At 40.3% G+C, this 13380-nt stretch overlaps 1 protein-coding gene across 5 annotated transcripts in view; it reads left to right on the forward strand.

Annotated features, from left to right (window-relative positions):
• The window catches only part of SHTN1 (shootin 1), a 97771-nt gene that overhangs the window by 44958 nt on the left and 39433 nt on the right, over positions 1–13380 (forward strand). For all 5 annotated transcript variants that reach the window (XM_036096295.2, XM_036096293.2, XM_036096306.2 and 2 more), the window contains 4 exons: positions 140–234; positions 5729–5875; positions 8661–8814; positions 10989–11088. In XM_036096295.2, coding sequence (XP_035952188.1) covers positions 140–234; positions 5729–5875; positions 8661–8814; positions 10989–11088 — 496 coding nt within the window. The remainder of the gene's footprint in view (positions 1–139; positions 235–5728; positions 5876–8660; positions 8815–10988; positions 11089–13380) is intronic.

Raw genomic sequence — 13380 nt, forward strand, 5'->3', positions numbered from 1 at the left:
CAGTCCATTTATATTTCAACCAGCAATGGCTGAGGGCGCTTGTATGCCGGTACAAAGAATCTTTTCAACGCTGTTTTTCATCCGTATTCCTGACCGTCTGTGTGGCACTTTGTCCATTTCTTTTCCTTGTCTTCCTAAGTGTCCATGCTAGCGGTAGAAGAGTATGAGGAAATGCAGGTAAACTTGGAACTGGAGAAGGACCTTCGAAAGAAGGCGGAGTCATTTGCACAGGAGGTAAGTATCCACAGAGACCTAGTTTTAAATTTGTATTTCTTAAAGAACTTTACAGATGACATGTCAAAATATGTTTTGAAGTTGAATAAGAACTTACCACTTAGAATTAAGGGAGGCCAGCTATGGAATAGTGTCAAGTTCACTAAAACAGGTGTTAAAAGACCTGGGTTCAGATTTTGACCATGTCAGTCAGTCACTCATCGTATGACCTGAGAGCAGCCAGCCCCGTAACCTCCTTGGGGCTTCACTTTCACCATCTGTAAAATGGGTGATACTACGAGCCCAACCAAGTAGATTTTGAAATCCAATGGCACAATTCTGCAAAAGGATTTTGTACTATAAAATGCTGTTATAGGGGAAAGAAATTATATTTAGGGATACCTGTCACTTGTGATGGAAAGTCCAGCTCAAGTACAGGATTTCTGTCTGTTTCAGTAACCTTAGGAATCCAGGTTACATCTCCAAATACCTTCTCAAATAACAGTATCATGGTGTTAGTATTTCTCTTCACCTGCTAGACGGTGATCTCATTACGTGAGTTGATTTTTCCACTAGCCGTGGAACATTGCCATGTTGTACATCCATCATTGTAGCCTTTCACCAAATCACATGTCAGAGATAAGCTTTGGGCTTCTCATGTTCCAGCTTCCCTTTGCTGACATGTCGCTGGGTATTCTGCGGCCCCAGGGCTGGTTTACAGGGAAATGATGAGGTACCAGTTGGCCGAACTGTAACAGCTTATGACGGGCTGCTGGTCTGCCTGAGATTTCCATCGTGTCTCAGGATTTTGAATCTGGGTGCACACTGTAGGTCGTGAAGGAAAGTAGTTAAGGAAATGTAGAACGTTTGTAGGCAGAAGTATCCAAGGTGCTGAAGGAAGACAAAGCGTGGGGTTATGGGAATGACATTTGAAAATCAGATTACGGTTTTGTGCAGGAGTCTTTCTGCGCGTGAATGTAGCTGTGCTAGCAATGAACTCTGTGAAAGGTTTAGTCCAAGAAGATGTGATTTGAAATATTCTGATTCATTTTATTCAGAGAGTTTAATGAAAGGTGAGTAAAATTGTTCTCTTATTACTTGGAAGAAAGAAAAAAAAAATTGAAGTGTGTCACAGCCGCTTGGAAAAGCTGCAGCGATATCAACAGTCGAGGGGGAGGGAGACTGGGGATAATGTGAAGATGCTTCCGCTGTAAAACTGAAAAGGTGGGCTTGTTTTGACCCGAATGCCAGGGTCTTATCTTGAGAGACATTTTCAGTTTGCCATCTGTTGTTCGTGGAATGATGTTAGAATACAAAACAGCTCGAAGAAAACTCGAGGGCCATGCGGTAGCAGACAAGATTGACCGAAGAAGCAGGATTCCGCTAAGACTCTGAAAACGAGTGACTTAACTCTGCCCTTCACCTGGTAGTGCTCGGCGGAAACGGCGAGGCGGACACGTGACCCCGCCTGACCGGGCGAGGCGGACACGTGACCCCGCCTGACCGGGCGAGGCGGACACGTGACCCCGCCTGAGGCGACCGAGGAGGCGGGAAGAGGCCAAGCCAGGGCAGCCGCTCGCACTCCTCCTACCGGAGCATCGGGGTTTGCAGCCGTGCTGGATGGTTTTACAGTATCTAGATGCCATCTACTCAATAGTGAGAAGAAAACTGTTGGTTTGGTTTTTTTTTTAAGATTTTTTTCTTTTTTTTTAAGTAATCGCGACACTCAGTGTGGAGCTTGAACCTACAACCCCAAGATCTGGAGTTGCATATTCTACAGACTGTGCCAGCCAGGCACCCCAGAAACTGTTCTTTAGAATAAAGTTAGATTAGAACCCATATACCTTCCCCTTTGCATGGTTTACAGATTCTTAGCTTCTTTTTAAGATTTATTTATTTGAGAGAGAGAGAGAGAGAGCATGCGCGGGAGTGGGGGGAGGGGCACAGGGAAACTCCCGCGCCTCCTGGCGGATGAGATCATGACCTGAGTGGAAACCAAGAAGCGTCAGGTGCTTAACCGTCTGAGCCGCCCGGGTGCCCCGACTCTCAGCTTTCCAACAGATAACTACTGCTTAAAGGTGTAGGCCTTGGTTTAACAAAAGTGCCAGTCTTCTGCATTTTGGTTTTTCATGTGTTCGGCAGACATCTTCGTTAGCCAGACACTGTGCTGTTGGCGGGAATATAATGGTGAAGACTGCAACCATGATCCCTGCCTCTTTGGAGCTTAGAGTCTGGAGCCTTAGAATTCAATGAAGTTAATTTACTTTATATTTTTAATTACAAAAGGAATGTTTATACCTTGTAAAAAATACAAACAGTTCTCAAATGTGTAAAGGGAAACATGGAAAGTTTCTCCCACACTCCTGCTTCCACTTGTCCATTTAAAAAGCAAAAACGTGGGGTGCCGGGGTGGTTCAGTCGTTAAACGTGTGCCTTCGGCTCGGGTCATGATCCTGGGGTCCTGGGATCGAGCCCCGCATCGGGCTCTCTGCTCCGCGGGAAGCCTGCTTCTCCCTCTCCCACTCCCCCTGCTTGTGTTCCCTCTCTCGCTGTGTCTCTCTCCGTCAAATAAATAAATCTTTAAAGAAAAATAAAAAGCAAAAACATGTGCATGTGCAAGTACACACACACACATACACACACACACACACAGGAATATTACTCAGCCATAAAGAAGAATGAGATCTTTCCCTTTTGCGATAGCATGGGTAGACCTAGAGGGTATTAGGCTAAGTGAAATAAGTCAGAGAAAGACAAATACCGTATGATTTTGCCTCTCTGTGGAATCTAAAAAACAAACTAGAACAAACAAAAAGCAGAAACAGACCCACCAAAATGGAAAACAAACTGGTGGTTGCCAGAGGGGAGCAGAGGGGAGGGTAAGGGGATGGGAAAAATGGGTGAAAAAAAAAAAAGGCACCATGAAAAACAAAACAAAAACTGTACCCCTCCTCCCTCAATAAGGGGGAAACAGCCAGTTGTCTTCCTGTGTTAACTTTTTGTAGTTCTTCAATGTAACTTCAATTTTCAATGACAAATTTTACTCTACTTTTAGAATATTTTTTTCTTTTTGGTCAGTGTAGTTCTTTGTTCAAAGGCGTGGCTACCTCATTCAACGTGTAGTCTGGATATACTGTGAGACTGTTTTGTAATGAGTTCTGTTTTCTTCTCAGACAACACAGATGACATTTTAATATTCTTTTGGAAAGAATGAATCCTATAGAAGTGACATAAGCTTTTCTTCTCTTTTTCATTCTTTGAAAAGATTTATGATAATCCTTGGAAATTCTGACACCCATAATGTCATTTGTGTGATAAGAGACCACCTCCCTAACCCTAGCTGTCAGGTTCTCATCATAGTTCAAAGCCAAATTCATCAGTGTTTGGTCATTAAATTTTTTTTTAAGCACATCTTTAGAAGGCACTATATAGAATATTTCATGTTAGTGTCTTAAGGTCTAGAAAACGTAGTCTAATGAATAACTTTTTCAAGTTACCATGGTTATCTAGAGGAATTTCTTTCCTATATGTTCTTTTCATCTTATTCTATTACTATTTAGGAATTGTTACAAGGTTTTGCAAAAGAAATTCACATGATTAACATCCCCAAGACATAATCTTCACTCTTTTTCTTTCTAAAATAACCAAGTTGAGGGGCGCCTGGGTGGCTCAGTCCTTAAGCATCTGCCTTCGGCTCAGGTCATGATCCCGGGGTCCTGGGATCGAGCCCCACATCAGGCTCCCTGCTCCGCGGGAAGCCTGCTTCTCCCTCTCCCACTCCCCCTGCTTGTGTTCCTTCTCTCACTGTGTCTCTCTCTGTCAAATAAATAAATAAAATCTTTAAAAAATAAAGTAAAATAAAATAACCAAGTTGAGATAATTCATAATCATGTAAAGTTGAACAAGTTTTCCCAAGTGCTTTGTAGAGAAGGAGAACTGTTGCTTTTTCCCAAGAGCGAACCGAAGCTCGGAGAGCCAGTGCAGTGAGGGACACAGCTGCACCCTGACTGACGGTGGCCTGTGCCCCACACTGCTTGACCACTGAGTTCACAGTCTGGCCTGGTCGCCACACTGACGGCTGCCTCTCTCCCTGCTCCTGGCCTCCGAGCGCTCTTGGGGAAAGGCCTCACTTGCCAGGAAGCCAAAGGACTCACTGAGTCCAGCTGCTATTTGCAGGTCTTCTTGTTGGCTCCCTAAGGCATTTGCTAAGACACTGGCAAGGGACCCCAACCAAGTTAAGTTGTAAGAGGGGGAAAAGGTATTTTAAAAAATGACTGTAATAATAATAATAGTAACTCAGAATGGCTCATTTCAGTTATACCATTGGTTTCAGATGTCAGAGACTAGATGAGATACGGGTGAGGTGTGGATGACTCTTCTCTAGCATGCCGATGCTTGCATTCTCACTGTCCTTGAGCTCTGCACCTGTGCACGCACACACACACTCATTCCCTCGTGCTTTCGCAGCACCTTTCATTCTTACACAGAAATGAGCTGTCAGGTGGCAGAAGAATGTAAATCTTCCTTTAAAATGCTGTTAAGAATCTGAAACTGTGAAGGTCGAATATAAAATGGGCCTAATTTCAGAGTTTATAAAACATTTCATGTGTAGAATCACCCACTGGCTAACTTGTGTAGGGTATTAAGGAAAAGAAGTAACAGGTTAATAGAAAATAATGTTGTATTCAAAAATGTGAACTTGTAAAGACTAAATGAATAATATATGTAAGTTGCTTAATAAAGTGGCCAATAAATATTGATGTACCTTTTCCCATCTCTTCTTTACCCTCCTGACTGTTAACTACTTTCATCACTGGGGAAAAGCTAATTGGTATAAAACAAAACACTAGGTTTAGTAAATACCAGAGGAAGGAGATTAGCCAGGTGGTTAAGAGCTTGGGCTTCTAAATCAGACAGATCTTGGTTTATATCCTGGTTTTGCCACTTTCATGTGTTCTTGGGAAAGTTGCTTAACCGCTTTGGACCTCACTTACCTTATTAATAAAAATGGGATAATAATAATATCTACTTGACAGTGTTATTCTAGGGATTAGATGATGTGATATATGGAAAATCATCACCACTATCGCATAGTGTTAGTCAATTTTAGCTATTCAAAGCAGAAGAATTCACAGGATTGATGTATGGATTAAAATAATACGTATAAAATATTTAGTAGAGTACCTGGCATAAGATAAGTTCTTGATCAGTATTAACCAGTACTATTAGTATTCGTGTATTTTAAAGCAATAATAAAACATTAAAAACTGAGGTAGAGGACTCAATTATTGCATGTATACCTCGTTGGGGCAAGGGTGAAGATTCTTGAAGAGTGCATGAAAGTTACAGATGAAATCATAGCAATCATTACTTCTAAAACTGTAATACTGTACAATTCAGAAACTGCCCTTAACTTTTCAATAAAAACTCCATGTACTTTCCTGTTGCTCCACTTTCAGTTGAGGAGATACGTGAGATTGATTGGTATGTACATTTTTGTAATTAACTCTTGCAGATGTTCATTGAACAGAACAAGCTAAAGAGACAAAGCCACCTTCTGCTACAGAGCTCTGCTCCCGACCAGCAGCTTTTGAAAGCTTTAGAAGAAAATGCAAAACTCATCCAGCAACTTGAAGAAGAGCGAATTCAGCATCAGAAAAAGGTAACAGATTTTCTTCCGGCGTCTTAATACATACACACAAACATGAGAGGGCTCAATCCGGTCACTTACAGCTCCCTAGTTGGCCTTAGTAAGTCTTTCCTGTCTTTTTACTTTTTAGTAAAAAGTAACTACTGAATGAACTTAATTTCGTGCCCAAGTAAAATTTATAGCACACTATCGTAGAAGTCATAATGATCTTTAACCTGTCCAAAGGCCGGAAAAAGCAAAGGTAAGAGCGAGAACTCAAAAAGAGCTTGTATAGTACACATAATGCGCAGGTGGGACACCTGTGAGTTGATTGTATTTTTGGAGACCGCATACACCGGGAGAGTACGTTAGTCTCAGAGAACTTACTGGAAGGCACAAGTTTTATTCAAAGAGGGAGGAAAAGTCCATGTTAGTAGTAATTGTTTGCTTAGAGAAAATTTGTGATTTTGTAAACTTGCACAAATGTATGTGTTTAAAGACTTCCTAAGTGGTTATTTTATTTTGTTTGAGTGGAGCTATTCCAGCTGACACAGCCCACCTTTGTGTGCCAGGCAGAAAAGATAGTCATCACAGTAGGTGAGAGAGAGGAGGCGGGAGGGGAGGGGGGGCAAAGAGGTTGAACAAAGGCTTTGAAGTTAAAGAAACCACTTAAGAAAAATTACATCAATGTTTATACTACTTACAGTGTACCTCATTTGTGAAGAAAAGGCTGTTAGCTGCTATTTATTATCACCTGTCAAAGTCTCTTTAAACAATAATATTGACATTTAGTCCTTGGAAGTTTCTGAAGTTTTTACAAAGTTGGTCCTGAGGCAGAGCTGATTTTTTTTTTTTTTTATCCTCTGTAAGAAATGTTGGTGTATGTTCAGAACCTCCAGATGAGTAAATGGTAGCAGTGATTGCCCCTGGAAGGAGGACTAGGGGAATAGACTAGGGAGGAGAGAATTTCTTTTTTCTTTCTTTCTTTCTTTTTTTTTTCCTTTGGTCCCCACATGTAAGAATTACCATTTCAAAAAAGAGAGAATAAAGGAATATTTATTTTTATTTATCTCATGCTAGAATTTTTCAGTTCTGAAAAGTCTTATTAGTTGTATCGTTAACCCGTTTAGTAAATAACACAGGCCTAGAACCTACTGAATTGCACTGAGCTGTGGGACTCAGTCATTGGATATGGACCTTGTTGGGGTAAGAGGAGAGAGAAGCTGATACTGAAGATTAGCTAAAATTCATGAATTGCTACTCAGTACTTCTAAGACTGTTCTACTGTACTATACAGTTGTTCTGTGTAATCTTTCATGTGTGTGGTCCTAAATAATTCTTACCTGTCTGTAAATTCCCCTGGAGATTCTGTGTCTTTTAAACACTGCGTTGGGGCGCCTGGGTGGCTCAGTTGGTTAAGCAACTGTCTTTGGCTCGGGTCATGATCCTGGAGTCCCGGGATCGAGTCCCGCATCGGGCTCCCTGCTTGGCAGGGAGTCTGCTTCTCCCTCTGACCCTACCCCCTCTTGTGCTCTCTCTCTCTCACCCTCTCTCTCAAATAAATAAATAAATCTTAAAAAAAAAAAATAAACACTATGTTGTTTCTATGGTGATAAAAGCAACATATGCTTCTTCTAATAAACAAATGTTTTAAAATACAGTACAAGTTAAAGAAGAAATTAAGATTATCCAAGAATTCCGTATCTTGGTACCTATGCAAACTTTACGCAAGTGGATAATTTTATGAATGTAGTTTAAATGGGATCATACCATGCATACTGTTCTACAGCCTGATTTGTTTTCAGTTGGTAATATCTTGTTCCATGTCAGCATGTAGTGAGCTTTGTGATTTTATTTTAATTTTTTTAAAAGACTTATTTATTTTAGAGAAAGAGAGCACAGATGGAGGGGCAGAGGGAGAATCTCAAGCAGACTCCATGCTGAGCCTGAAGCCCTATGTGGGGCTCAGTCTCACAACCCTGAGATCATGAACTGAGTCGAATTCTCAACCAACTACACCACCCCGGCATCCCAACTATGTGATTTTAAATGGTTGTATAGTATTTCGGTTAGTGAACACAGCATGATTTATTAAATACATAATATTGGTGAATATTTAAGTTATTTTCAGTTCTTTCCTGTTATGAAGAATACTGTATGAATATATGTGAATACTTGTCTTACTATTTCTTTCTTTTTTTTGAGAGAGCAAGTGTTTGAGCATAGTGGAGCAGGGGCAGAGGGTGAGGGAAAGAGAATCTTAAGCAGGGTCCATATGGGCTCGATCTCACGACCCTGAGATGAAATCAAGAATCATCGGTTGCTTAACCAACTGAGCCACCTAGGCACCCCTTTACTATTTCTTTAAAGCAAGTTCTAAAAGTAGTATTTCTAAATCAAGTGGTCTTTCCTTTCCTTTCCTTTTCCTTTTCCTTTTCTTTCTTCTTTCTTGTTTTTAAGGTTTTTGACTTGTTACCAAATTGTCCACCCCAAGGGTTCTTTATCATGCTACCTGAATTTTCTCTTAAAAACAGGTACGAAGCTAATAATCTGTTTTACATGAATTTCTTAGATATTATTTTACCTTTTTGACCCATGTTTCAACACCTAATTATCTGAGACATTAAGTCTGCAATAAATTTATATTGACTTAAATAGCTGGTATTTTAAGTATCGTCTATACTCCAGAATTTGTGTGGTTTTTAAGATGGATTGGTATCTCTTTGCTGTGAAATGCAAAGTAAAGGGAAACTGATTTTCGCCGCTTTATTTTTCCTTGACAAAGGAAAAGCTACAGAAGTCTGTTTGTGAATTACAGGTGAAAGACTTAGAAGAGCAGCTAGAAAATGCAGCACTCCACAGAGAGATTCGCAGCCTCAAACAGCAGCTGGGGCTTCTGGAAGAGGATAAAAGAGAATTGGAATTGAAATACCAGAATTCGGAGGAGAAAGCCAGAGATTTAAAGCATTCCAGTAAGTGTCCAGTGGGCTGCTGTGTCTGAGTATCTGTGAATTCCGCGCGCCCAGCACAAACCCTGGCCCGTAGCTAGTCCAGAACACTTGCTGAATGCTATACAGAAATACCAAGATCAGTTCAGTAGAATGGCCACCGTACTCCAGGGATTCACAAGCACTTCGACTTCTTTGTGGAGTCAGAGCATGTGTGAGCTTCCCATACAGAATGAAGAGACAAAGATACTGCTAATCTGAGAAGACCAACATTTCAGCATTTCTCAGGGCTTCCGATAGGACAGATAGGTGTATTCATTGAGTACTTATTTTGTTCATTTTAGGGAGGGTTTTTTTTTTTTTTTTTCCCCTTTCCTTTTTTAGAGAGAGAGAGCATGCGAGCCAGTGGGGTTGTAGGGGAGGGGCAGAGGGAGAGAGAGAGAATCCTAAGCGGGCTCCACACCCAATGCAGAGCCCGATGTGGGGCTCGGTCTTATGACCCTGAGATCATGACCTGAGCCAAAATTAAGAGTCCGATGCTTGCCTGACTGAGCCACCCAGGTGACCCTTAGGGTGCGTTTTTAAAAAGAATTAAACTTTTAAGGTTCATACAACCCTCATCTGTGGTCTAATTACACCCATGAACTAATACTTTCAATGTCACACCTAACAATAAAATGGGCAACAATATGTATATTAAGTGGAAAAACTTTTAAAACACCAGGGGATATTTAAATCAAAGGATTTATTCATTCAGTTCCAGAAGGCTTGACAGAAACGTGTGAATTAGATTATTACACAGGGATAAGTAATAAGTTTCTGTTGGAAGGTAGGTGATTTAAGGAGGCAGGTTGTTCCCTTTTATAACAGCTTCAATATTCACTTGAGGTATTTTTGGTTAATTTTATACTAGAATTTTGAAATCCGTATAGAAGAACCAAGTACGCTTTTTTTTCCCTTTAAAAAAACATTCAGTGCTTTCTAACCCACAATGAAAATGACTTGCAATTTACTTTTTAAAAAACTCATCTAAAATTAAGAAGTGTTCCGTTCTTTTTAAGTGAATATCCAGGCAGCCTGTGGCCAAAGCCATCTTTTTTATTTATGGAGGGGGCAGACACAAAAGAGAACCTGAGATTTAGTGTTGAGTATGTTTTATTTAGTATCTGCTGTGTGTATAGCCAGCCATACCCTAGGATACTGTAAGAAATCTAGAAGAAAAGAAACCATGCCTTTTGTCCTTGAGGAACTCAAACGCTCTTTGGAGAGACAGACACATGCATATGAATAACTAGAGGACTCTTGGCCCTCAGAGAGATAGCCCACACTGCTTATTTAAGTGTTGAGAGTAGAAATAAACAGGCAGATCATTGGGGGTGCAGTCATTCATGGAGAGAGGAATGGCTGGGCAAGGGGGAGCCATTCCTGAGTATACACAGTATTCAGTACCTAGAGCCTATTGGAGCCCGTCTTAGAGGTATTCGCATCGGCAATAAACATTGAAATCGAGCTCCTTGAACTCAGAAACTGTGTCTTGAATAGCACCAAGCATAGACCCTTTCACATTATTGGTGCCAAAATACCTGCTTCATTAAGGACGTGAATGAATTGAATGGATAAATTCTATTTCCAGAATGCTCCTTCAGAAGAGCTAAAAGTTTCTGAAGTTACAGACATTTGAGAGTCTGAGTCTGGTTAAAACCAAGAACTCCAGGATTTGCAATTTTTGAAGGAAATTAGGTGGAGGAGGAAAGTATGTTATTAAAATTCATTACTAAATGTCATCTTTAAAAATTAATTCCTTGTCTATACCCTTTAAAAGTCAAGTATTCACAATTTCTTAGTGTTTTGAGTAATACATGCCATTGTTAACAAATATTTCTTCAGCCTACTCAATCCTTACCTCCCACCCATCCAGCCGTTGTCCTGAATTATTTTTCTTTTCCATAGTTGTACATGCAGCCACAAGACAGTAACGTTTTCTTGTAACCTATGTCAGGCCCCTCTTGCATTAGTGGTCGCAGCCTGGATGATGAAAAGGCTAAGATGTTCTGCAGTTTCATCCTGAGATTTCTAACTTTGCCTTAATACCATGAACTTGATTTTGAGAGAGGTTACTTTTTTTTTTTCCTTTATGTGTGTAAAAGGTGCTAAGTGGCTTGTTTCGGCTTCTTTCTGAATGCTTGTTCTCTATGCAGTTGATGAACTCCAGAAACGGGTGAACCAGTCTGAGAATTGCGTACCTCCACCACCTCCACCTCCACCACCGCTCCCCCCGCCTCCCCCCAATCCCATCCGGTAAGGCTGTGCAGGGAGACTGCTCTGCATCGTGTCGTTCCTCGTCAGAGAACCTGAAGTGTATGCTAGTGGGATCCCTTCCTTAAAAACAGAACCCAAAATTACTGTCTTAGATTGCATCCTCGGAGGGATGGGTGGTAAAAACTCTGAAACAAACCAGCTGGTATTTCTCTCAGAAAATTTTCTTTCTTTTTTTTTTTTTTTAATTTTTAATTTTTACTTTTTTAAGATTTTATTTATTTGAGAGAGAAAGATCACGAGAGAGAGCACAAGCAGGGAGGAGAGGGAGAAGCAGGTTCCCTGTTGAGCAGGGAGTCCCATGTGGGGCTCCATCCCAGGACCCTGAGATCATGACCTGAGCCCAAGGCAGCCGCTCAGCTGACTGAACCACGCAGGCGCCCCTCTCAGAAAATTTTCTAAAGACCAATATATCACTCCCTTCTTGTAATATTTATAGAAAGGGCCCTAAGAAACACCTGGCAGAAACATTCTTGTGGCCTGCCACTTTCCTCTGCTATAGATGTTCAGATCCCATTTGGATGTTCCAAACCCAGAAGCTGGACATTCATTTAAGAAGTTTGATACTTCAGTGTTAAGATTTCAGCCCATGACGTTAGGATTTCCTTTAACTGGAAGACCAGGGAATTTTGAGCTTTTCCAGAATGTTGTTTTTTTTTTTTAAATCTTTTCTTGCCCTAATTTGAATTTGAAAAGCTCTGGTTTGTTCATTTACTTTAAAAATAAAAGTACTAAACAAAACAAAAACTTATCAGTACTAATTGTTACACACTAGTAATTAAGCTCAGAGTGCTAATTATGTTTTATCCCTAACCTCATATTTAAACCTTTAATAATGCCAAGAGAAGAACCTTCCATAAGAAGAAGAAATTGGGTTTACATTCTTGTGACAGGGAATCATATATGCAGACAAGAATTCACTTTTTCTGGAGCCTGAGGTGACTTGGGGGTATTGAGTGCCTGAATTAAGCACAGTACACCCGGGAAACCTGGAGGCAAGTTTTGCCTCCTTTGTGGTTCTTCATTCCACCATCCAGACTTACACAAGACACAACCTCCTTGCCGTGGTGACAGCTTACCTCCTCATGTCGTGATGTTCGCTGCTTCTATATAATTTATTCTTGAACAAATGGAATTTAAACTTTTCCTAGATTTTTTACCTTTCATTAACTCATGTGATTTGTTTAATCCTTTCACACAGAGAGGCCATTTATTCCTACTTTGCACCTTTGCTGATCTGTGTGAATAGAATGTGTAGCGTGTTCCTCCCACACGATGATGAAAATGAGACTTTGCCTTTTAAAAAGGTTCTCATTAGTTTTTCTTACTGAGGAGGGTATGACATAATCTACTTTGAGCCAGTGAAGTAGTCAAGGCAAAATAATTTTTACACATGATTGATCCAAGAGTCCATTGAAAGAATTTCAGGTATTTTAAATTCCTTCTGTCCTGGGTAGCTAAAATCTGTTGGAGATATCCTGAATTTGACACTTAAAATAGGAGATTCATCACTTTGATCTTTCTCTAAAGTGTAGAATTTTGAGCTGATAAGAAAGGTCACTTCTGTCTATGAGGAGGGAGAATATTAAAAACATGATTATAGTCTTGCTGTTGGCCTTTAATTTTTAGTCTCACAAATCTGGAAGCCCTTGGAATTAAAAGTAAAGTATAACCTAAATAGAATATTTTCCCAAAGAGCACTTTACAGTTTTACTGAGAAATGAATGTAGGATTCAGACTATGTATGTCTAAAGCACGAACTCTTTTATAAGGCCCTTTAAAGAAAATTTTCATTGAATAACATGAATGATTTTTATTTTAAGATGAATTTAAGTAGTAGAAGATGTAATTTCTCAGTAGAAAGATTTTTTTTTTTTTGGTAAGGAGTACTTTCTTGTCAAAGAAATATATTTGCATATGTATTGAGTTTCAATTGGACTTTAAATCCACCAGTCAAGGTTTTCTAACTTTGTTCCTGAGCCTCATTTATTTCACACTGACAGAGATCATAGATAGAAATGAAAGTGGGGGGGAAAAAAAAAAAAGACTAGGGCCTGCTCATTTGACCCAGGGGACAGGTGGGAGAGAGGAAGTCGAGGAAGAAAGTAGACCTTGGTCATGTTGTACCAGCAGTAGTGAACACAGGAGAGGTCCTGGGCAGGTGTGGCTCAAGGGGGAAAGGTAGGTTTATTGGTGTATTAGTCAGTGTTCTCCAGAGAAACAGAACCAGTAGGGGTGTGTGTATGTACATGTGTATACATCATGTCCATTCAC

Source organism: Halichoerus grypus, chromosome 7, assembly GCF_964656455.1.
Source record: "Halichoerus grypus chromosome 7, mHalGry1.hap1.1, whole genome shotgun sequence".
In the NCBI taxonomy this organism is placed as follows: Eukaryota; Metazoa; Chordata; class Mammalia; order Carnivora; family Phocidae; genus Halichoerus; species Halichoerus grypus.